This window comes from Bidens hawaiensis, unplaced genomic scaffold, assembly GCF_021521415.1.
Source record: "Bidens hawaiensis isolate Kalapana, Puna unplaced genomic scaffold, B.hawaiensis_p1.1 tig00053056_1, whole genome shotgun sequence".
Lineage (NCBI taxonomy): Eukaryota > Viridiplantae > Streptophyta > Magnoliopsida > Asterales > Asteraceae > Bidens > Bidens hawaiensis.
The window spans coordinates 26,218-53,454 of NW_027506240.1; the positions used below are offsets into that span (position 1 = coordinate 26,218).

The 27,237-nt window shown below is 35.3% G+C and overlaps 1 protein-coding gene across 1 annotated transcript; it reads left to right on the forward strand.

Annotated features, from left to right (window-relative positions):
* The first annotated feature begins 2,645 nt into the window (after positions 1-2,645).
* On the forward strand, positions 2,646-8,953 carry LOC143617199 (adoMet-dependent rRNA methyltransferase spb1-like). The gene is made up of 10 exons (XM_077089830.1): positions 2,646-3,124; positions 5,362-5,409; positions 5,473-5,628; positions 5,769-5,972; positions 6,092-6,153; positions 6,239-6,434; positions 7,177-7,266; positions 7,347-7,489; positions 7,580-7,706; positions 7,804-8,953. The coding sequence occupies exons 1-10, from the start codon at positions 2,648-2,650 to the stop codon at positions 8,806-8,808; spliced, it is 2,508 nt and encodes an 835-aa protein (XP_076945945.1). The 5' UTR covers positions 2,646-2,647; the 3' UTR covers positions 8,809-8,953.
* The last annotated feature ends 18,284 nt before the right edge of the window (positions 8,954-27,237 follow it).

The following is a 27,237-nucleotide window of genomic DNA, read 5'->3' on the forward strand; positions in this document are numbered from 1 at the left end:
TTGCTTTGGTTTCTAATTTAACTATTTCATGTCGTTCAAACCAGGTAGTCGATGGCGTATATTTTGTTTGTCAACTCGTTGCAACTCACAAGGCACAAAAAATTTAGAATCACCTGAGTACACGATGATTTGTTGTGTATTACAAGTTTAAGTCGGTTTTCTCACTAGAACGCATTGTTGTCAATGTGTTCGAGTGGGCCTTGTCTCATAGGGCTCTCATTTTTACCCGAAACCCGACCCGAAAAAACCTGTACCCGAACCCGAACTAATCCGACCCGAAGAACCTGAACCCGAGAAAAGACGAACCCGAACCCGAACCGAAGTAATTTGGGTTGGTTCTCGGGTTTGATTTATTTTCGGGTCAACCCGAAAAACCTGAATGAATTTCTAGTTTTAAAATTAAATATATTTTTATGTATAATAAGCTAAGTATTTGCCACTAAAGTTATCGTAATCTAGCTCTAATTGACTGTTGTCATTCTAACTATTATGGATCGATTGGTTATTATTAATTTATGTTTTCCGTTTATTACTAATAGCAACCGAAATCGAACAACTAAATCACACCCGATTTAATATGATTAAGGTTCGAGTTAGTTTTACTCTTCTTTTGAATGTTTTATCAAGTTATGTTGGTTTGTTATTTGATTATTTTGTTATAAGCAAAGAAGAATATGTTTTTTTAATTTTAGCATTGTCGTTCTTAATTTTTTTTTTGTTTTTGTGTTTTTTTTCTTTTGTTTGTTTGTTTTCTAGGATACTCAAAACCCGATTAACCCAATCCGAAAAAACCTGAACCCGAATTACCCGAACTCGAAAAACCAGTAAGAGATTTGGGTTAGGTTTCGGGTCAAGATTTAAAACTTTTAAACCCGAAGAACCCGATCCGAATAACCCGAAACCCGAAGAACACCCCTATTGTCTCGTCTCTCTTAGGTGGACTTGGCACTCACCTTTAACTCCATAGATCAAAACTTGGTAAAAGCATGTCCAATGTTGTTACTTGAAACTTTGTAAGGGTTGCAACATTAAAAGTTTAATGACGTTTTTACTTACCGTAGTTGTGTATTTTAATGTAGAACTGGTGTACTTGATACAAATGTCTATAGATTTTAAGTCACTAATGACACTTAACATTATTTTTGAAGAGTTACCAAAGGTTGCTGCTTCAAGAACTTTAGACCCGGATTTGTTTATGCTAATAATGTTTGATAACAATGTTAAGTTTGAACAGTATACAAATATAAAGTTTTATCAATGATATACAATAAAATCTTATCAATTGCAAAGTTATTTGTAAGGCCAGGGAAAGTAGGATGTATTTAAATCGTATCTCTATCTAGTAAGAGAAGGGTATAGATAAGTTGCTTCCAGAAAGACCCCAGGTCCAAAAAAAAGTATACGCGAACCTTAGTTCTCGAGTGTTGTGTATTATTTCAAAATGAGCATACATTTTATAAGATATATTCGTTTAAGTAATATTGATTTTGTTTATTTGTTGTTTTGTGGGTCAACTATTACACTAAAATTTGTAAGTAATATTGACGATTTTAGTGTCATCGACCCTTTTTAATTGTAAGACCTTTTAATTGTAAATGGGATTCACAATATGAATTTTAATTAACTTATAATAAGGGCGTTTTAGATATAAAGGGCGCATGTTACATATACAAGAACAATCAATGACACAAAAGTTGATTTATGGTTTAGTAAATACAACATTTTTCAAATTGGTCCTACGTGTCCATCAATGAGTATTGGGCCCGCACGAAACACAATTTTACGATAAAATATAAGACTAAAATTACCAATATCCTGTCTCAGATTTCAAATCCACGCATTTGAAAACGAACTATATTTTGTTTCATATTGGGTCATCTAGAGTAGTAACAAAAATGTAAACGCATATAATCCAATTTCCAATGCCTTAAAACCTGGTATTTAAGTTGTACGGATTGGAATTAAAACCGGTACAACCGTTTGAATCATGTTTTAACGGAAAGTTTAACCGGGTTAAATAGTTAACCCTACAATTTCATATAAATACAAGTTCAACTCAAAAATAACCAAAAAGTACATGATTTCATAATAAAAATGATCCAAAAGTTAATCTGATGCAGTTTAGAAGCGATCAATGGCTCGAGAGACTTATGATTAATCAAAGACGATAAATAGAACCAAATGTTTCAAGAACAATGCTCTTATAATCAACTTAATCACAAACTGACTAAACAATACACCTAATAGCCCTCTATTTATACCAAATAAGTATCTTACTAAACAAGAAATATAAAAAAAATAATGGTTATTGATTTATAAAAAATACGGGCCATAAATAAAAAAAATCTCTCGAGCTTAGGCTTAAAACCAGTATTTAGAAAAAAACCTATGACTTGATATTCTAGGAAACCGGTCAAAAATTCTGGACTCAAAATATCAGAATACTCTGTGAAATCCGGTGTAACGGGCCTGTATGCACCGACTTTTAAAGCATTGCCAATTTCACTTTTGGAGCAAAACTATAAATACTAAAACTAGAGGGTACAAAACGCCACTTCTAAACACCACCTTCACCACCACTAAACCCTAAATATATAAAAACTAACCACCAACACCATAACAACAACTCAGTCCCAAAACCCTAACAATGGGCGGCAAAGCGAAAGGCAAGCACCGTTTGGACAAATACTACCACTTAGCCAAAGAACACGGCTACCGTTCTCGAGCCGCATGGAAGCTCATCCAACTCGACTCCAAGTTCACCTTCCTCCGCTCCTCCCACGCCGTCCTCGACCTCTGCGCCGCTCCCGGCGGCTGGATGCAAGCCGCCGTCGAGCGGGTTCCCGTCGGCAGCCTCGTCATCGGCGTGGATCTCGACCCGATCCGACCGGTCCGTGGGGCGATTTCGGTTCAGGAGGATATCACTACGCCCAAGTGTAGGGCCACGGTTAAGAGGCTGATGAGTGAGAATGGAGTGAAGGCGTTGGATCTGGTGTTGCATGATGGTTCGCCGAATGTTGGTGGCGCCTGGGACCAGGAGGCGGTTAGTCAGAACGCCTTGGTGGTTGATTCGATTAAGCTCGCCTCTGAGTTGCTGGCGCCTAAAGGCGCCTTTGTAACTAAGGTATTTGGTTATAAGGGTTTAATTGATTAGTATTCTAGTATTTACATATTGAAATTTTAGCTCTATAATGCTCAATTAGGGTTTAAAAGATTGATTTTTTAGCTCATAATGTTCAATTAGGGTTTAAAAGATTGATTTTTTAGCTTTATAGTATTTTATTAGGGTTTTACGGATTGAGGTTTTAGCTTTATATGCTGAATTAAGTTTTCACAGATTGAAATTTTTTCTCATAATGTTCAATTAGGGTTTAAAAGATTGATTTTTTAGCTTTATAGTATTCAATTAGGGTTTTACAGATTGAGGTTTTAGCTTTATAGTATTTAAATGGGGTTTTACAGATTGAAGTTTTAGCTATATAGTATTTAAATGGGGTTTTACAGATTGAAGTTTTAGCTTTATAATTCTCAATTAAGTTTTCACAGATTGAAATTTTAGCTCATGATGTTCAATTAGGGTTTAAAAGATTGGTTTTTTTAGCCTTGTAGTATTCAATTAGGGTTTAACAGATTGAAGTTTTAGCCTTATAATGCTCAATTAAGTTTTCACAGATTGATATTTTAGCTCATGATGTTCAATTAGGGTTTAAAAGATTTGGTTTTTTTAGCCTTGTAGTATTCAATTAGGGTTTAACAGATTGAAGTTTTAGCCTTATAATGCTCAATTAAGTTTTCACAGATTGATATTTTAGCTCATAATGTTCAATTAGGGTTTAAAATATTGATTTTTTAGCTTTGTAGTATTTAATTAGGGTTTTACATATTTAAGTTTTAGCTTTATATGCTCAATTAAGTTTTCACAGATTGATATTTTAGCTCATAATGTTCAATTAGGGTTTAAAAGATTGATTTTTTAGCTTTGTAGTATTTAATTAGGGTTTTACATATATTTAAGTTTTAGCTTTATATGCTCAAATAAGTTTTCACAGATTGAAATTTTAGCTCATAATGTTCAATTAGGGTTTAAAAGATTGATTTTTTAGCTTTGTAGTATTTAATTAGGGTTTTACATATTTAAGTTTTAGCTTTATATGCTCAATTAAGTTTTCACAGATTGATATTTTAGCTCATAATGTTCAATTAGGGTTTAAAAGATTGGTTTTTTAGCTTTGTAGTATTCAATTAGGGTTTTACAGATTGAAGTTTTAGCTTTATAGTATTTAAATGGGGTTTTACAGATTGAAGTTTTAGCTTTATAATTCTCAATTAAGTTTTAACAGATTGAAATTTTAGCTCATGATGTTCAATTAGGGTTTAAAAGATTGGTTTTTAGCCTTGTAGTAATCAATTAGGGTTTAACAGATTGAAGTTTTAGCTTTATATGCTCATTTAAGTTTTCACAGATTGAAATTTTAGCTTATAATGTTCAGTTAGGGTTTAAAAGATTGATTTTTTAGCTTTGTAGTATTCAGTTAGGGTTTAACAGATTGAAGTTTTAGCTTTATATGCTCATTTAAGTTTTCACAGATTGAAATTTTAGCTTATAATGTTCAGTTAGGGTTTAGAAGATTGATTTTTTAGCTTTATAGTATTCAATTAGGGCTTTACAGATTGAAGTTTTAGCTTTATAGTATTTAATTAGGGTTTTACAGATTGAGATTTTAGCTCTGTAATGTTCATTTATGGTTTCACAGATTTTAATTTTAGCTCTGTATCATTCAATTTGTATTTTATTAATTTACAGATTGAAATTTTAGCTTCTAATGTTCATTCAGGGGTTTAAAGATTGAAATTTTAGCTCTATGTTTTTCAATCAGGGTTTCTCAGATTGAAATTTTAGCTTTATAATATTCGATTAGGGTCGCACAGATTGAAATTTTATCTCAATATTCAATTAGGGTTTAACAGATTGAAAACTTGAAAACTTAAGTCTATATTGTTTAATTAGGGTTTCACTGATTAAAATGTTAGCTTCGTAATTTCCAACAAGGGTTTAACAGATTGACATTTTAGCTTTATAATGTTCAATTTGTGTTTTGCAGTTTGAATTTTTAGCTCTATATGTGTTCAATTAGGGTTTTATCGATTGAGATTCAGCTATGTAATGCTCAGTTAGGTCTCATGTATTGAAATTTTAGCTCTATGTTCAATTAGGGCTTCACAGATTGAAAATTTAGCTCTATCGTGTCCAAATAGGGGTTTTCAGAAAGAATTTTTAGCTCTGTAATGTTTATTTTGTATTGTTTACTGACAATTGAATTTAAGAATTACTACCTTGATGTTATCTTTAATGTGTAACAGGTTTTTAGGTCACGGGATTACAGTGCTGTTCTTTATTGTCTTAGACAGGTATTGAATTGTAGTTTGATTATAATTGAATCGAATAAGGTTTTAACCTTGATTTGTTTGCAGTTGTTTGAAAAGGTTGAGGTGGATAAACCAGCTGCTAGTCGTTCAACATCTGCTGAAATATTTATAGTATGTCAGAAATACAAGGCTCCTGCTAAGATTGATCCTCGTCTGTTTGATGTTAGGCATCTGTTTCAGGGAGGCAAAGAACCACCAAAGGTAATATCATAGATTCATATCTAAGCTAATAGACTATATTTAGTGGTGTTATACTAACTTGTGTGCTTATTAGAGTTTTTAAAACATAAAACAATGGTTCATGAAGAAGCCCTGATTTTGTGTGAACTTTTACAATTCAGGTAATTGATGTACTTAGACCAACAAAACAGAAGAGACACCGTGACGGGTATGAAGATGGTGATACAACTTTGAGGAAAACGAGTTCAGCAACAGACTTTATTTGGTCAGCAGCTCCTCTTGATGTTCTTGGTACTGTTACATCTATAACCTTCAAAGATGACACGTGTCTGCCTATCAAGAATCATGCATTAACTACAGAGGAGGTTAGTCCAATGATCTTTTTCAATTTTGTTAGATTTGTGTCTTGATATCAATATTATGATTTGATTTGCATTTTTTCTAGAAAGCACCTGTAACAGTTTCGGTTTCTTGTTTATACTAGGTTAAAGCGCTATGTGATGACTTGCGTGTTTTAGGGAAGCAAGACTTCAAGCATCTGTTGAAGTATGTAACATTTAGAGTTTGGTCAATATTTATTTCGACTGCAGTTTTCATGATTTTGAAACTTTATTTGAATTTGGCATGTTAGGTGGCGTATACATATTAGGAAGGCATTGTCTCCAGAAAAAGAAACTTCTAAGCCTGCAGATGTTGAACCTGAGAGCAAAGTTGATGAGGATGAAGATGATGATGATGATGGACTTAAAGAAATGGAAGAATTAACAAATGCTATGTTGCGTAAGAAAAAACAAGCAAAAAAGATTATTGCAAAACGACGAGCTAAGGTTTTATATAATTTCATTAGGGTCTATCTTAATTTTAGGTCTCTTTACTTGTTTTTCTGGTCACATACACGATATATAGGCTTGTAAACGAACCAAACGAACATGAATGGGGCACATTCATGTTTTTCATTAACTGTTATCGAACACACGTTCGAACATGAACAGTTAAACGAATGGGATTTTTTTGTTTGTCTCTGTTAAGAAAATGAATGTCGTGTTCGTTCGCTAATTCTATAAATCAAAGGTTCAGGAACGTAAATGAACGAACATAACCCAACCTAGATGATCAAACATAACTGAGTGAAAACCAATCAAAAGTTGATGTGAAATCAACTGTTGGGCCAACAAAGTTTTAAACTAGACTACTTTGCAACGGAACTAAAATTTTAAACAAATGTATAAAATATTATTAAACAAGTATATTATGGAATGTAAACCAACAAATGTAAACTAGCAAACATAAATTAGCGAATTAAATGAATGAACACAAACAAATGTTCGCGTACATAATTTAAGTGAACGAACAAGACACATCTTTATGTTCGTTGCTTAATTAATCGAACAAACATAGTTGTTTGTGTTCCTCCGTTTATTAAATAAACGATTTTCTCTGTCGAACTTCTTATGAACAGTTTACTGATGTATGCATGTATGTAGTTAACTAAATTAAGTCACATGTGAATACATGTTTAGTCATCTTATGAGTTTTCATTGTTGGATCTCTAATGATTGAAATATGCAGGATAAATCAAGGAAAGCAACTGGAATGCAGAGTGATGTAATGGATGATGGATATACTGATATTGAGTTGTTCTCTTTATCATCTATCAAGGTCAGACTGATATCCTTTCATATCAGCAAACAGCTTCAGATTTTTTGATAATTTTTATAACAGATTTCATTGTCATTCAGGGAAAGAAAGATTTGGTAGCTGTTGATAACACCGAAGATGATGGTCCAAATAATGATGCAATGGACAGTGATAATGAGGGTAACCAAGTTGAATCTGAAAACGAGGCATTTAGTGACATGGACTCTGATGAAGAGCGTCGAAGGTACATTTTTGCTTGGATGAAAAAATTGTTAATCATTAATGATTATTAAACTTGGGTGGTCATGTTTAAATGTTACATTTTTTATTTCAGATATGATGAGAAAATGGAACAGTTAATGGAAGAAGCTTACGAGCAGTATATAACCAAGAAAGAAGGAAGTACAAAGCTGAGAAAACGGATGAAGCAAAAGCACTCTGAAGATGGTGAACTTCTTGAGGTTTGTGTTATTTACCCTTTTTTGTATTAATTTAATAATGTTTTTTCTTTTATTTTGGTGACAAAAGGTTGACTTGTACCTGTTTGGTCAATGCTAGGATGGTGATGGTGATGATGATGCTGATAATAATGATGCTCTTAATATGGATGAAGACTCTGACAACGATCAAGAAACCAATCCTTTGGTTGTTCCACTTCACGATAACGAGCCAACTGAGGAAGAAATTGCTGCAAAATGGTTTAGTCAAGACGTCTTTGACGACGAGGAAGAACAAGAAAAATCAAAAACCGACGATGAAGATGAAGACGAAATGCAAGTGGATAAGAAACCTGATGATCAACTTATGATCCCAAAAAAACCGACATCAAGAAACAAACCGCAAAAGCCTCAGTCTTCCCAACCAGCTGCCACTGTAGATTTTGAGGTGGTCCCTGCTCCAGAGACGGATTCGAGCGATGACTCATCATCAGACGAGTCCGATGATGACGTGCAAACAAAAGCCGAAATCCTGGCTTGTGCAAAGAAAATGTTGAGGAAAAAGCAAAGGGAACAAATGCTTGATGACGCGTACAACAAGTACATGTTTCATGATGATGAAGGGTTACCAAAATGGTTTATAGATGAGGAGAAGAAACACATGCAGCCCATTAAGCCTATAACGAAAGAAGAGGTTAACGCAATGAAGGCCCAGTTCAAAGAGATAAATGCACGGCCCGCTAAGAAGGTGGCCCAAGCAAAGGCCCGAAAGAAGCGAGTTGCTATGAGGAAGATGGAGAAGGTTAGAAAGAAGGCAAATAGTATTGCAGATCAAGAGGATATTAATGATCGGTCGAAGATGAAGATGATTAACACGCTTTATAAGAAGGCGACCCCGCAGAGACCGAAGAAGGAGTTGGTGGTGGCGAAGAAGGGGGTGCAAGTGAAGCCTGGTAAAGGGAAAGTGCTTGTTGATAGGAGGATGAAGAAGGATTTAAGGAAACATGGGATGAAGAAGGATAAGGAAAAGGCGAAAAACAAGGGCGGAAAGGGGCAAAAAGGTAAAGGGGCCAAGGGTAAAATGGGAAAAGGTGAAGGACCTAAGGGTAAAATGGGAAGAAAGTGAAGTTGCAGCAGTATGGACTATGGAGACGAATTTTTTGAGTTGTGAAAGAATTTTGTTTTTAAGTTATATAAACATATGCTATTTCCCTGTCATAAGCACTTACAAAATTAAAAAAGTAGTTTTATTTGTTTTATATTTAAGACAGCATGCCATTTTGGATACACCTTAAATAGGTTTTTGATCTTTATGTAACCGTAGATGAACCAACTGGCTGTGGTAACTTTCACACCCCACATTTTCACATTAACTCCGTTAAGCCAAACTTCATTATCTTGCACGTTATGCATAACATTCACATGAGTCAGTAACGACACACACAAAAGTCGATCCGTACGTGTTGGTGATAAATGTCAATCCCGTAAATGAATACATGTACGTGTTATGTGATTACTTGCTTGTGTGTTCATACTTTGGTTATTATTGCTAGACGCACTCAATTGGGGGGAAAATTTTGAATTAGATCGTGCTACTTTGAAATCTGATGGTGTTTTTCCAAGGGGTTGGTTTACTTTTGGACATGCTTCATTTGCTTTGCTCTTCTTCTTTGGACACATTTGGCATGGTGCTCGAACCTTATTAAAAAAAAAACCTGAAGTGTCCCAAGCCTCGCGAAGGATTTTGCTAGATCCCTTGCGTCGCGCGGGGGATCGTCAGATCGTGATGTTTGTTTAAAAACGGTTTTCAAACCCTAAATCACTTATAGTCAAGTGCAGCCGTCTCCAAACGATTTCACACACTTCCTTGGGTGATTTTGTTGTTCCTTGGTAGGTTAGAGGTGCTAGGGTTCATAGCTTTTACCCGTAAACCAATATACGTAACAGTTAACGAGTCAAGTGCATACATTTGGTTTGAGAAAAGTCAATTAGATGCGTCACCAGGTGAGTTCATGCTTTTTCCAACTTGTTTTCTGGATTGAAAACACACAACTATTTTCATATACTTGTTTTCTGGAGTGCAAACTATTTTCGTATATTTGTTTTCTAGATTGAAAACAACAAAACATTTCCCTTGTTTTTTGGATTGAAAACACAAAACATTTGCCTATACTTGTTTTCTGGATTGAAAACAAGGACATACTTACATACTGGTTTTCTGGAGTTGGATTTATGTAGTTTCTTATATATCACAAGTGTATATTAGATGCCCTCACAGGAAAATTTAAGTAGTACTACTGGGTTTGACAAACCCCACCTGCTATAACTCGACTGGAGGTCGGACAGGTGTAAATTGTCCTAACATACATCGCTAGTGTTTTGTGATAGACTTGGTAAGAAGGCATACAGACATTCAGCTTTGGTTCAAACGTTTAGTAGCTTGTAAATGGGTTAGCTACCCTGGTATATTTGAGAAGTGCTTAATCCACATACACTACTTATGATACGTATACTATCTATACTATATATACTACTTTTTACTACAACTTATGAATTCACCAACCTCGGGTTGACCCTTGAGTATTTATACTTGCCCGGGTTGCTAGATGTGCTAAGGAGTGGATTGCGTTGCATGTGTTTGGAGTCACACTTGTCGCATGAACTTTTTATTTCACCTTATTTACATTTGATGGGTTGTGCATGTTTGAACACATGGTTCATGTTTTTAAACCATTTACTTTTACGCTTCCGCAAAACTTTAAATTGTTTGGATTGGATTTTGTGTTCTCATGTTTGAATGAGACTTAAATAAGTGTTTTTGAATATTTTAATTTGGTTGTTTGGTATGTCACACGCCTCCCGGTAAAACCCCGTTAGTCGAAATTTGGGGTTGTGACAGTAATACTTTGTGTACAAAATCTAGGGGCTGGAGATTGATATGTGCCGAACACATCAACAAGGCCTTCTTGTTATGTTTAATGTTAAGAAAATTGATAAAACTGTTGGGCCGTATTTTGTGGTTTATGCTTTGTATATTTAGGCTTAGTTGGGCCTATGTATGTAAACCCAGATCATTTGATCTCGGTGGGCTTTAGTTTGTTTTGGGCATAGATTGGTAGTCTATATATAGGATATGTGTTTACTATTGTAGGGTTGTTCGTTCAAGTATATCAATCACACGTGTAGTTTGTTAAGGGCTTAAGCACCCGACGTATCAATATACGTGTGTTTTGAAGCTTATTCATCGAGGTTGTTTGTTTTTATGTTGGTATTATAGAATCGGCTTGGTGATTAGTTTCCGCCTAATCATTGAGTTATTTGATATCACATTGAAAGATCCTTACTCGGGATTTACAATTGGTATAAGAGCCTATAGACCTATTCTAGGCTCGCTTATTGGTGATATCGAGGATTCTACTGGTGATTCACGGGTGTGTGTTTGGCTGAAGATTTATGGATCTTGAAGAACTGTTCTTCGTGTTCTTCGGCTGGTGAGAAGTTTTTGGAATTTTGGTAAATCTCGTGTTTAATTCAAATCCCATCATTCTCGGGATTAAGTTAAATATTCAAAGATTACCATATCTTGAACTATTCTTAGTTCTCGGTAAATCTGTTTCGGTTTTTGGGAAGATTTCAAGGCTTTCGAAAAGATCTCAAGGTTCTCGGATAAACTTCAGGGTTTTCGGGAAGATTTCAAGTCTTTCGGGAAGATTTCAAGTCTTTCGGGAAGATTTCAAGGTTTTCGGGAGTATTTTCAAGTTCTCGGGTTGATTTCAACGTTCTCGGTCAACTTTATGTGTTTTCGGAAGACATTTGCTGTTTTCGGTTTCTCTTTACACAGTTTTCGGTTAAGGCTATTATGGATCAATCTGCTGTTAGCACGTCTTCCAATGCTACTCTACATCAAGAGCTTGACTCCATCATTGGGACTACCACTCGCGTGCCCCGTCTACTTTCTTCAGAAGGGTTTGCTGAGTGGAAGTTCAGGTTTGAGAAGTATGTGAAGGCAAAGGATGCGAAATTGTGGAGGAGCATAGTTCGAGGTCCTTAGGTTATCATGTATCAAAGAGAGGGTTCTGATGAAGTGGAGACGAAACCAGTTGAGTCGTATACGGATGCTGATTTTGATAAAGTTGAGCAAGATGAGAAGGCTCTGGCCACTTTGACTATGGCACTTTTGCCTGAAATTGCCTTGGGGTTTAGAGAGTTGGATTATGCTAAAGCACTTTGGGAGGCTCTTATTGAAGTGTTTAAGGTAAAATCAAGACATGAGTAAAAGTAGGCAGGATCTCCTAAGACAACAATTCAATATGTTCAACTATGTCTTGGGAGAATCTCTTGAGAAATAGCTACACAGGTTCATATCATTAGTCACGGAGATAAGATCGGCCAATATAAACCTCTCGTCTGCTGAGATTAACAACAAACTAGTTAACTCACTGCTGCAGAGTTGGGATCTGAATGTGGTTGTCATTAAGAAGACTAAAGATCTGGCCAGATTGACACTTTCTGAGGTGATGGCAATTATCAAGGCTTGTGATATGGATGACAAACAACGTGCAATCAATCATTCAAACACCTATAATACTGCTGGTTATAGCATTGCTTCCAACAATGCTCTCGTTTCACAAGATAGCTTTTCACTGTTTAAGTCTTCTCAGTGTCAGCCAGCTCAATCGCAACATTCTCAGCAGACCTTCTCCATGTTCAAATCAGCTCAAAATCAACCTACTCCACAACCCACACCAGCTGCTCATGTCTTCTTTCCACAACCGGATCCTGCACCGAAATCACAAACTCCTATGGCTACCTCCAGCCAGTCTCTCATTCAGATTCCTGCTATTTCTAAGGAGACACAAGAGAACATCGCTTTAATGGCAGGTTTTATGAACTGCCATAATGCCTTTCTTGCTAGAGACATGGTACAACCCGTTATGGCCGCTGAGCTAGATCAGATACATCCTGATGATGTGGAGGAGATGTACATTTCTTGGCAAATCGCCATGGCTGTTTTTAAAGCCAAAAAGTTCACCAAAAGGACAGGCAGAAACAACTGGAATGTGACTGCCCACTAGAAGGTGGGCTTTAATAAGAGTTCCTTGAGGTGCTACAACTGTCATGAGCCGGGTCATTTTGCTCGTGATTGTACCAATCCGGCCAAGGAAGGGAATAGAGAGAGGGCGTTGGTTCCAATGAGTAGTGGAAGAGGAGAAAATGTGGCTAGTTCAAGTGTGGGTGAGCGTGGTTTGGTGGTTCAAAGCTTCTCTTGGGAGGATGGCAGCATTGAACATAAGTGATCAAGTTGCAAATTTTGCTGAGGTGGATGTTGAAGAAGAAGAGAACGAAGCTGAGGAGCAGGTCAGGGATCTTCAGCATGCTTTCATGGTCTTCACCTCCACAAAATCATCTGAGGTAAGTCCTGTATTAAGCTCTCAATGATGTATTGATAAAGTAGGACTGTATAAAATTCACAATAGTAATTTACTTAGGGAAATGGAGGGTATTAAATATGAGAATTCCATCCTTAAGAAACTGGAAAAGGCTTTAAAAGATAAAATAGAGGCACAACAACAAGATTTTTCAAAACTTCAATCGGATTTTAGCACAAAATGCTATCACCATCTAGATACTAGAAAGAAAATCACTGAACTAACCACCGAGTTAGATGCATCAAAGTTGGAAATAGCAAAGCTAACTAATAGATTCGAAAATGCTGAATTCAACTTTAAAAAATTTGATGTCTCTAGTGCTGTTGTTGAGTCAATGATGGTATTGGATACAACATGGTCCCCCTCCATATAATAACAATTACACTGGACTTCCTCTTACCAAGGAAGAAGAAAAGGAAAAATGTTTGCAGTATGGTAAGTCAAATGCAACCGACAAGGGCATGGCTGGTTCAGACAGGGCCATTGAATCAACCTCTGGGGTGAACGATTCTAATGTGTTTACTTCATGTGCAGATGAAGTAATAGTTGAGGATTGGACCGATGAGGATGATGACTCACCCATTGACTATGTTGCTTCTTTAAATTTGTCTGTTTTAAATAACAATGCTACTGATGTGTGTGTGGGCTCTGTTTTTAAGAGTAAAGACAATTGTTTGGTTACTTTTTCTAGAACTTCAAAAGGCAATGATCTGTCTCTTAATAGATATGATGAACTTAAAAGTCAAAATAAACATTTGTCAGCTAAGTTTGTGAAAGAAAAGGGTTCTTGTAATGTTAAATGTGGAAGTTCAAATGCTAAGTCCAAAGATGGAAAAACGAGCTCACACAACAGATCAAGACCGGGAATGTAACATCTCGGAAATATCCCATTCAAAGTTTGGGCTAAATATGGCATTTCTAGAACTAAAGGGGGTGTAAAATGAAAATTTTCATTTTCCAGACCCATCGCGCTACGCGATGGGCAGATATAAAAGAACATCGCGCTACGCGATGATGATTCCCAAGAAACCAGAAAAAAGGGGCGCCGCGCTACGCGACGACCCAGGTAAATGGGCATCGCGCTACGCGATACCCTATTAAGCAAACCAGGGACACGTCGTGTCACCACATGGCAGCTTCAGGGGAATTGCGGCATCGCGCTACATGATGGCCCTTGGAAAAGACCATCGCGCTACGCAACGGTCTTCAAAATTTCGCCTATAAAAGGGGGCTACGGGATTGAACCCCATTCATCACAATTTCACCTCCATAATCACACACTTAGCATTGGAAATCGTGCCCGGCTGTTGTGAAGATCTGAGGTCCCGTTTTCTCGAAGATCGTGCAAGTATTGAAATGGTAACGAGTCGTAGATCAGTTAAGCGAATAGGAAACAAGGTTATGCTAATCAAGCCGTCATTCTACTATAGTAATTAGCATTCCCGAGTACTCATTAAAGTAGGGATTCTACCCAAGTATTATTATATTATTATATGGCTTAGACCATAGTTAGGGGTATTGCCCTAAACCTTGATCATATTTATATTATAAAAACTTTATACATGCAAAGGGTATAGATAAACTAATGTTTCTTTATGAAATATAAACTTTTACATACAATAAGATATAGTCGGAAATAGTTTCTTCATAATTAAGAAACATTACATGCAAGGGATATAGTTTTCTTCACGACTAAGAAACATAAGATTTTATATATCAGGATTATGATTATTCAATGTTTCTTCTTGAAGAAGAAACCTATCAATAGATGTTTCTTCTTGAAGAAGAAACCCAACATATGATTTGTAAACAAATGAAAATATTATGGGTTTAAATATTTTATTCAAACAAATGATCAATCAAGGTTTAAAGCTATCAAAACCAACGGTCTGTAGCTGGATTAAGAGACGATCCAGGTATTTATACAAACTTATTTTATTATAGATCAATCATCAATCAGTCACAAGGGTTTCCAAACGAGATCACCATATCATTCAGAAAAGACAATCATAATCACAGGTGAATACGTTAAACATTTTTCAGTCAGTCAGATAAACGGGTTGTTTATCTTAAATAGTCAGTCAAATATGAGATTACGTGATCTCTACATTTTTTAAAGGGATTACGTGATCCTTAAGTCACAAGGTAGATAATAAAAGCAACTCAGACCGAGTACACATGTGTTTGGATCCAAACATATTTGTTAACCTATCAATCAAGGCTACGTGGCCGCAGGCTAACAGACATAACAAAAAGTTCTCCAAGGAGGCATCAGTTCTTGGAGAACCATAATTGTGTGTGTATGGCAGTGGCACAAGTACCCAGAAATAAGAGATGTTTCTGTTGAGTTAGTTACAAAACTATCATGTCAGTCAAATGTTTTCAGAGTCGACGATTCACCAGCATATCGCTGACGTATTTTTCCCTCATTACAGGAAAGCAAGCATAGTACAGATAGCAAGGCATAAGAATCATTTATGGAATTAGATGCTCGCAGGTGGAGATGTCTCAGTTTTAAACAATTAAAATATTGTAAACAAAGGTTTGTAAACCAAAATATTTGGATATTTATTATCCAAGATATTTCAAATTAAATTAATATTTTATCATAATAATCAAAGACTTCCGCTAATAACCCGCAAATCTGATATACTTTCAAAACAGGTACCAACTACGGGTGTCACACCTAGGCCCTAAGTCGGGGTGTTTTCTAAAGATTTCAAAGAGATTTGAAATTACATGTCTGTTTTCTAAAGTGTTAGAACATAATGCCATACTTTGGCATCATCGCCTCGGTCATGCAAATGTCAAAACCCTGAACCGTCTTGCGAAAAACAACATTGTCCGTGGACTGCCAGTTAAAGATTTTGTGACAGTCGAGAAGTGTGTGACTTGTTCCTTAGGTAAACATCATCGCAAAGCACACTAGCCAAAGGTGATCAATACAATTTCCAACGTTTTTCAATTGCTTCACATGGACCTGTTCGGTCCAGTTCATGTCTTGAGTCTTTCTCGCAATAATTACTGCTTGGTCATCACCGATGACTACTCTTATTTCACATGGGTGTTCTTCTTGTCGAATAAAGGTGAAACTACAGAATTAATCAAGAAATTTGTGGTACTCATGGAAAATCAATTGAATTTGAAGCTCAAGGGGATTCGTTGTGACAATGGCACGGAGTTCAAGAACTCTACACTGAATCACTTTTATGCCGAAAAGGGAATTCTTCGTCAGTATAGCTCAGCTCGTACTCCACAGCAAAATGGTGTTGCTGAAAGACGGAACCGAACTTTGATCGAAGCTACGAGGACGATGTTGTGTGATTCAAAGTACCGTTATTTTTCTAGGCTGAAGCGGTCAACACAGCCTGTTACGTTCAAAATCAGGTGTTGATCAACAAATCGTAGATGAAGACTCCTTATGAGACTGTTTATGGTCACAAGCCTACAGTTGCACATTTTCGAGCCTTTGGTTGTCCGTGTACTTTACTGAATCTTGAATCGACTCCAAAGTTTGAAGCCAAGGCAGAGGATTGTTACTTTGTTGGATATGCTAGTCGAACTGCCTACAGAGTCTACAACAAGGCATCGAAACAGATCGTCGAATGTGCGCTGGCTGGAAGAAAATGAGACCGATGCTTGTGTGGGTCCGAACTGGTTATTTGACTACGATATTCAATGTGTTTCTCATAGTCGAAACAGAAAGCTCAGGGGCAGGAACCTCTACTATTGTTGATGATGAAGAAGATATTCCTGCTAATATTCAAAAGTCTCCTATTCTGAGTGTCGGCCCGTCTGAATCTATGGACACCACTCAGCTGTCCTCGGAAAATCTGAAAGAGACTGTCACCGAGACTGTATCCCCATAAGAGCCTTCTACAACAGAGGCTTCACCAGTTGAGGGGGAGAGTGTCATTCGTCAAATATTTGGTAGCACTCTATTCCCTAATGCCATTCCGAATGAGTATATCGCCAGTACCTCGTACTCGCACAGCACCGCGGCATCGGGATGGAGAAACCCTCTCACTGAAGCCCTCGAAGATCCAACAAATTTACCAGCAAACTGTTTTGTTCCTGATCACTCTATCCCATCAAGAATTTAACGGGATCCTCCTATTGACAGTATTATTGGCCCCCTTGAAGCTGGCGTTTCAACCAGAAGTCAGACAGGAACCATCAACAACTGCTTGTATTCTTGCTTTATTTCACAAATTGAGCCTAAGACAGTTGACATGGCTCTACAAGAACCAAACTGGGTTGACGCCATGCATGAGGAGCTCAATCAGTTTGAAAAACTCAAGGTTTGGAGGTTGGTCGAGTTACCCGCTAGGAAGAAGTCGATGGATACGAGATGGGTTTTTCGAAACAAGCAGGATGATACTAGGGTTATTGTTCTTAACAAGGCAAGGCTTGTGGTTCGTGGTTTTCGTCAGGTTGAAGGGTTGGATTATACTGAGGTGTACGCTCCAGTGGCTCGTCTTGAGGCCATTCGGATCTTCTTGGCATATGCATCTTACATGGGATTCACGGTCTATCAGATGGATGTCAAGTCAGCGTTCTTATACGGTGAGGTAAAGGAAGAAATTTACGTGGATCAACCACCGGGGTTTGTGGATTCAAAGCATTCGTAGCATGTCTATAAGTTGGACAAGGCTCTCTACGGCCTTCATCAGGCTCCTCGAGCATGGTATGCGACATTGACAGCTCACCTTTTGGAGCACGGGTATAAGCGTGGGACCATCGATCAGACACTGTTTAAAAAGGGTGGTGGGAAAGGATCTGATTCTGGTTAAGATTTATGTGGATGACATCATCTTTGGCTCTACCTGCACTGCTCTATGTTCTGAGTTTGAGGAAGTGATGAAGAAAAGGTTTGAGATGAGTTCGTTGGGGGGAAATGACGACATTTTTGGGTTTGCAAGTTCGTCAAAGCTCGACAGGCATTCTGTTACATCAAGGGAAATATGTCGAGGATATGTGGGCAAAATTTGAGTTTCAGGATTCCAAGAGTGCGGCGACTCATATGGCTGAAAGACCTCTTCTTTCATCAGATCCTGAAGGGAAACCCGTAGATCAAACGTACTATCGGTCGATGATTGGGTCCTTAATGTATCTTACCGCCAGTCGCCCTGACATCATGTTCGCATTTTATCAATGTGCTCGTTTCCAGGCTAATCCTAAACTCTCTCATTTAATTGCTGTTAAACATATCTTTAGATATCTGAAGGGACAACCGAAGCTCGGTCTTTGGTATCCCAAAAACTTAGAATTTGATTTGTATGCTTTTGCTGACAGCAATTATGGAGGTGATGATATTGACAGGAAATCTACGTCTCCTGGATGTCAATTCTTGGGGGATTGACTCATCTCATGGCAATGAAAGAAACAACAAATGGCGTCCACATCCACTACTGAGGCTGAGTATGTTGCTGCTTCTGCCTGCTGTTCACAGGTAATCTGGATGCAACATCAATTGCTGGACTACGGTTTGGAATTTCTTAACACTCCTATCTTCTGTGATAATGATGCTCCCATTGCCATTGTTAAAAAACCGGTTTAGCATTCTAAAACCAAGCACATCGATATCAAGATTCATTTTATTCGTGACTGTTATGACCGGAAGTTAATTCATCTTGAATAGGTCCACACTGATAATAATATGGCGGACCTCTTTACAAACTGGTCGGAACAGCCAGATTTAATGTGCTTGTAGGGTTTCTTAAGATGCTGAGGTTTAAATTTCGTACATAATTTCTATACAAATTTAGGGGGAGAAAAAGAAAATTTCAAAAAAAAAGTGTGTGTATGCGTGTTAATTAAAAACAAAAAAAAATATCATTAAAAAATATGTTTTGTTCTGTCGCTTAAAAATATGCCGGTTACTCAGGTTCAAGCAACATATATTTATGTTTGGTCCCGTTGTCAATTCTTGACTCACGGGATAGCCATTAACCTAAGGACTGAAAGTGACGGGGGTTACTGAACATAAAAATATAACATGTTTTTGATTTAAATATATGTTATTAAGTTCTTTCACTGAAAAATTATGTCGGCTACCTAAGTTTGAGGGATATATTATTATGTGTTTGGTCCTATTGTCTACCTGTAAACACATGGGATAGCCATTTACCTGAAAACTGAAAGTGACTGGGGTGATTGAATTTAAAATTGTCTTCTATATTATCATCTGAGAAGTGATATTATTATTCAGCTAAAGCTTTTTAAAAGCTTAAAATATTTTCAAATAAAAATGGATCCAATCGTTGAAAAATGATAGATAAATTGATTCTGTGTGCCTAACGTGTAAAGTTATTAGGCTAAAAAGGCTTTTGAACAGTCATTGATGTGTATGGTAGCCCTCCATGATAAGTAAAAGTTTGAGGTGATATACACTAAATCTGCTAAACTTACTGTGGAGAGTCATTTTAAAGATGCTTGCATGTCCCTAGATATATCTCTCCGAATGATAGGCAGAAAAGCTATTACCCAGTCATACACGTGCCCGTTAGTGTCTTGATCGCCAAAAATATTGTATTTAAAAAAATGTGTAAATTATTATCATTCAAATATATTTATTTTAAAAAGCTTAAAGGGGCACCAGGGAACTACAGGTGTGGGGCATACAAATAAGTCCTAAACATCCTGAATGTAAGGCATGTAAGTCTGGATGGCATGTAAGTCCAACGTTTAACCTTAAAGCTTAAAATTATTTTTGTATAGAAAAATTCTTTTGATCAAGCACTAGGGGGTTGGAGTTGAATTGGGGTGATCCGGAAAGCCAAATAAGCTTTGAGAAGAGATAAGGGGCATCATAAGTTAATAAATGATGTCCATGTAAGCTTTATGCCTAATTGAACCTAAGCATATCACTGGCGCAATGAAAATCATGCTAGTTACCTGATATCAACCTTTTCACTATGTCATAATAACGTTGAAAATAGATCATTGTGAAAGTATCTTAATCGATATGATTTCATGTTCGGATATTTTCTTAAAAAGGTTGCTTGTTTTTATACAGCTGAAATTTGATCCCCAAAATATGTTAAATCTACTGAAGGCTAGATGGATAAATCTTTTTTGTTTTAGTTTACTTTTGTTCTAATTTTATTTTATTTTATTTTTGATTTTTATTTTTTACCTCATGTTTACTCGTGTCACAAAATTTATGTTGTTTATTTAGTTGGGCCATTCAAATTCCCATGAAAAGCTCATGGGAGGTCAACTCGTTTGATATGTTTGGTTATTTTATTCTTGAAAAATTTTAAACATTACTTATTTACTTAATTGCTTCAAACTTATATACATTATTATTTTAAATCCTGACTCGTCCTCGAGTCATCACTTGCACAATTCTATTGCACTTCTCTATTGTTCCACATTGACTCATTTCCACAACTTACCCATCATCTTATAAAGTTTCATCTTTGGTCCTCATAGAATATCTTTCCTAGGAATCAATCATCGTAATCAACATCGTTCACCTGTTTCTCATGATTGTTGTTTGACTACTAGAATCAACAAGGACTTTGCTTCTGTATTCCGTTGACCAAACGACAGCCAATCTCGACAAAACTAAAATACCTCGAACAAGAAATCTTATACTAACTCATATCTGTTAAAATATTATTTAGATCATCTTTTCTTATTTATTTCCATATTCTCAAACTATAAATTACTAAGTGCATTTAAATCCTTACCCTCAACTTTAAACTATAAATATCTTATTATCTCTTGTTTTTTCTCATGTTACTTTTCACAACTTACTTTCCATTTTATAAATCTTTATTATTAAAATTCAATTATGGTAAATTTTATTATTATCCTCTAAATTTAATTTTCATTTTTAAATTAAAAATCATCCATTAATTAATTTAAGTTTATCATTAAGTTGACTTTTTGATTAAATCTCCATAGAAATCCATTTAGTGATTAAGTTTCATTATTTGGTTGACACTAAATGATGGTTCATAAATACTTCAACTTCCCACTTTGATTTTTTTGATATATATTGAAAATTTTGAACGTTTTAATGATGAATTCGTGGTTGTTAGAATAGTCATGGTGGTTCATGCATTTCTAGCCTCGCGTTTATCTTATATATATCACATCTTATTTTTGGAATCACGATTAATTTAAAAATTTGTTATTTACTTGAATTTCCATTATAAATCATCAATAACTTAACTTACTTATTTCCTACTATTTATAACGATTATATATATATCCACGAATTCTCAATTTAATCTAATTACCTACTTTATATTTTATCTAATTTTTAAGATTTAATTGGAATAGGACTATCTCGGTGATTCGGGAATATCCGCTTCCCAAATCTATTAACGATTTATTCAAATATGTATATTTTGGCAATATCATTAATATTTAAATTATTAATTACTAACTGTTATAATATTTTAGAATATTTTAATTGAATTAATCAAATCTAAAAATCACAAACTTGAAAAGCTATAATTTTATATTAACTTCTCTTCAACCTCATAAGCACTCAAATTAACCAAACTCGACTCATTAAAATTTTCGTTAACTATGTTCAAACTTATACTCTCGATCTTAAGAACTTCATTCCTAAATAATACGATCTTTAAGGAGTCCGCATGCTATTAACTATTTTAAAATTTGTTATAAATTAAACCTTTGCGTATTTCATCCCCTGAATAAAATTCATTTAATCAAGGTTGACTTATTAGAATCTTATACCTATACCTCAATTTCCTTAGTCTCGATTATCACAATTCATAGATAACATTTATTTCACGAAATTTGTTTCCTTCATAAGCAAAAGATATTTTAGAACTTACCTTATTTTATTAATTAAACACGAATATTTATTGATTATCTTCTGAATTTACACTTAAATAATCAAAACATATGTTTTCTTCAAAATGGTAGTTTTAAATGTTTTATAACCCGTATGATGAAACGAATTATGTGGACCATCCGACGATAAGTGTAATTATGGTCGCGAACATAATTATCCGAGTCCTCGCATGGAAATCATAATACGTACAATTATGTGTCATGATTTAGAACCTAAGGTAGCTTGGGTAACGGTACAAATGTTAAGATGATAAGGACATGGTGGATACGCCACTGGTACATCCTATATATAAGTGCCCTTATCGGATTGTCATTTAAAGCGTTGCTCGGTTATTAGAAGTTCTATGTTATGATATTTTCCTTAAAGAGTTTAATTGGTTTTCAAAATGATGATGTTTTGGTTTTCCTTAATTTCGGGACGAAATTCCCTAAAGTATGGGAGACTATAACATTTCGGATTTTCTAAATCGTATTCGTTTACGTTTATGTTTAACCCGAATTAGAAACATTTTTAGACCTTTATTATTATTGAAAATCAAGTGTTTATAAGTAATTAAGTTTATAATGTTCACTTTAGGCCCCTTATACTTTATATGTTGTTCAAATCTTAAACTATGCATAAAAACTTCGTTAAATGACCTAAAACCAAACTATAGGGGACCTAAAACCAAACTATAGGGGCTAAAGTTGACAAATAATGAAATTCTCCTCCTTTTGGCCGGAGCACCATGTGTTGGGGTGGCCTAGGCCCACCACGCGGCACCATGGGCTACCTGCACAGCTCATTACGTTTATTATTGATTCCTAGTTCGTTTTTGGCCCGAAATCGCTTATTTTAGGGCATAATCGAGTGAATTAAGCCCCAAGAAATCCCCCAAAGCTTAGATACATTTCCATATTCATTAACCCTTGTCCAAGAACAAAATTTACTGGTTATAATATTGATTTGATCATTAAAGGCCCATTCGGTTTCTTAAACGAGTAAGTTACCATATTTAGTTCGATTTAGTGTATCCTATATAAACATATCATATATTCTCTACCATAAATCATCTGTAAACCCTAATTCAATATTCCCAGCCTTCCTACCTCTGATTATCATCAAATCCTTTAGTTTTTGCTTATTCGTTGAAGATGCAATGCTTGTACGTTTAACTTTGCATGCGTGTGGATCATTGACTCGTCATATATCTTTATTCTTTCACTTTTCGGGTAAGTTGTAAACTGTAAAATCATTCATATACATTCCCTAGTCAATTTAGAATGCTAGATATGATATATTTAAATCTTCAATCAATTTCGGTGGTTGAAGGGTGTTGACTAGTCAAATCGTTTAAAAACTCGTTAAAGGGCAAAATAGTCAACTAGTTTGACTTAACGTTTTCTCATCTGGTCAGATTCAACGTTCGGTCCAGAAGACTTTTATTCTCGTAACGAAATTTTAAGGCTACTGACCAAAACCTAACTCCCGAATTGCTGTTCAGATTCTGGTCAGTACCAACTCGCTTAAATCTTAAATATATCATATCTAGCGTTCTAAATGTCCGTTTGGATTGATTCCAGCGGCCACGAGTTTGTTTTTAATTGTATTATCATATCTCACAGATTTATATTCTGATTGTTTATAACATTTGACATGCAGTAAACAATTCGCTTATTCGTTAGCTTGTTTAATCGCATTTATTAATCGCTTGTCATTATCTAAGGTGAGTATGATCATTTCCCTTTTTATACACTGTTTTCAAACGTTTTGGGAATGTATGCATACTTACTCATATTTTCTATCACACATACATACATACATACATACATACATACATACATACACAAACTGCAAACATAATCATTGTGTGTGTATCAATTAAATGCTATTTGCTTATATGTATATTCTGTCACTGTCGGAGAGGTCCAACATATCCCCTTGTATAGGGTTCTCATTAGTATGATCATACGACCGTCTTAGTAACCGGAGCCTGATTCGCTTGGTGAAGGTAAACCGACAATTTTAGTCATTGTAATCAATGCCCGATTCGCTTGGCAACGATTCATTGGCACACTAGCACGTCTTTGGTTGTGTTTATGGTTGATATATGCTTTGTTATGATTTGATTAATTACTATCACATATGTTGTTTGCGTATTTAATATCTATCATTTATTATTTGTTTATTATATAATTATTTGTTGTGTCAAAATTGGTGATCATCTCACTCAACTTTGTGTTGACAAACTCCATTTTCTACGCATATGCAGGATGCTTTGTATTGAAAATTGAAGTTGGAAATTTAGACAAGACCTTAGGATATAAACAAGATAATCATTATTTGAGCTTCCATTCATGTATTTAAATTGTTTGCTATATTCAGATATTGTGTGTATTCTTTCAATAAAATAATTAATTAGATATTTTCACCTCTTATGTATGATAGTATCTTCGAGCTGTGAGCAATCGGATCACGCCCCGGCATTTCCACCTTAGGTTGGGGTGTGACATAGTCGACCTCAATATTTCAGGAACAGAGGCACTAAATAAGACACTCAACTTCCAAGTGTTTCTGCCGAAGCCACGGTATATACGCAGGAAGGAAGGTATAAAAGAATGGATGCTGATCAATCAGGATGGGAAACAGGTCCCACTCCAGAAAATGATACATCAAGTGGCGGCTGGGGAAGCTGCTAAATCTGACCAAGCTCAACAGACGAGGGCTACGGATGCAGGTTAAGAGGCTACGGTTGATATTTTGAAGATAGCTGAAATCAAGCAATAAACCAAGGGGGAGAATGTTAGGCCGTGTTTTGTGGTTTATGCTTTGTATATTTAGGCTTAGTTGGGCCTATGAATGTAAACCGAGATCATTTGATCTCGGTGGGGTTTAGTTTGTTTTGGGCCTAGATTGGTAGTCTATATATAGGATATGTGTTTACTATTGTAGGGTTGCTTGTTCAAGTATATCGATCACATGTGTAAGTTTGTTAAGGGCTTAAGCACACGACGTATCAATATACGTGTGTTTTGAAGCTTATTCATCGTGGTTGTTTGTGTTTGTGTTGGTATTATAGAATCGGCTTGGTGATTAGTTTCCGCCTAATCATTGAGTTATTTGATATCACATTGAAAGATCCTTACTCGGGACTTACAAAAACAATGTATCGTTCTCTATATTATTTCTTTAAAGTCTAACCCGCTCAAAGGGTCACTATCTTGAAAGATTAGCCATCTCGAATCGGCTTACTATCAGAGATTGAGAGGAAACATAAGATATTCTGATGATTAGAAGTTTTAAAAATGGATACTATTGTGTATGTACAGGAGGGAGGTTGGTGGTTGTACTCATAGACATAGGGTTTTTTTTGTTAGTGTTTCTCCTAGTTTGATTCGAATAACGTTTATAGGGTTGCTTTGGTTATATATTTCGATCTTTGTGATTTTATAATTAATTAATCATATCAATAAACAAGTTAGGGCTGATGTATCGTGTATACCTGTATATGATAAGATATGAACAAGAAACATGTATACCTGTACACAACACGAAAAATTATCGTGTACCTGCATTCCAAACCCGAACACGAACTTATTAATACCGGTGGCGTCACTGCAACTACGAGGAGGTCGAATTGGTGGAGAATTGAAGATGTGGAAAGGTAGACCGCATAATCAAGGGGCTGTGACTACCGGAGATGTGGAGGGAAACCACTAGACAACCCGAGATCCGGAGAGAGAGAACCGTAGAAGGATTTGTAGGCCATCTGCTTGATGTTGGATTGAAATGATATGCGCCGTGTTCAATTGATTGGTATAAAAATTTAGGGTAAACTATTTACGTATATAGCATATTATAATATTATATATTTTTATTTATTAAAATTCTAATCAGCTACTAACGGGTACTTAACAGGTAAATGACTATTTACATGTTTAGACATGAAAATTAGCAGGTTTATTCGTGTCTAAATGTTTAGTACACAAAACATATTAAGACCATACATGATACCTGTTAAAGTCGTGTAGGTTTGTGTCGTGTATTCGTGTATCGTATTTAAATTGCCAGCCCTAATCTCATACAACGATTACATAACTTACTTTTAGATATGTTTACATATTGTGACTTCAGGGAGATTTCAAATGATAATCACTTTGAGTTTTAAGAACTTGAAAGAACTCAATGTAACAATTTTTTTTTTGAATTTTTTTTACACATGCGTAATATATGTAGGTTACATACAAATAAAAAATTATAGAATTTTTTACGCACCGAGTCGACATTTTACATATGTGTAATGGACGTAAAAATTAGTGTAACCACTTACATCTTTATTCTCTCTCATACTTTGGTATTTTAATCAGATTTAATCTCAACCACATAATCTAATCAATTTAATTAAATACGTGACAAAAATAAAGTTTTTAAGTTCTTAAAACTCAACAAAATTCTCAAAAATACAATCCTTTGTGACTTTCTCATAAGTCAAACATTCCTTTTTTTTTACCTAAATACAAACAAAATGCATTAAATATAAGATATAAAGAATTAAATTCCACTCCTCATTTTACCAACCAAAACATTTATTCATTCAAATTTCAAGTTATCGTGATTCGAAATCTCTTAGAAACATAAATGACGTGAAATCAAATACCTTTCTAATAGCTTTATTGCATTTTCACATAATAATTATTATGGTTTGTTCTTTATATCTAGTTATGGGCTGTAACTTAGTCGTTATTAAAGTTTCCTTCAATCTTGATGGGTTATGATTAGGTGCTATGTTTGCAAACTAAGCTTTTCTTCTTTTAAATATTCATTTAAAATACATGACAATATTTAAAGTTGATATAACTCAAGCATTTAACCCCTAGCATTTCCATTAGATTCAACGATGATTCATTATCATAGTCTTATTTCAAAACTAATAATATGTTAATCATTATAAAAACTGTATAATTCAGATGCACATAGTCATAGATAGAAGTTAATAAAAGTACCGGGACAAAAAACCATTTTATGCGTCAAATATTATACGAGCCAAAATCACTTCATAACACTAGTGGTAAGAAACTAAATATATGTTATACATAATAATTTTAGGTTAAAGCGCATTATTTTATTTTTCAACATATATTAAATAAAGACAAAATGTATGTACATTTTTTGATAGATTCGTAAAAATAAATACGTAAATAGTTTTCTTTTATCTTTCAAATTAACTTATAAATCAGATACTATTACAATGCAACTTTGATTTACAAAAACTAACTACTCATGTTAAAATATAAAACAATTTTTGGGA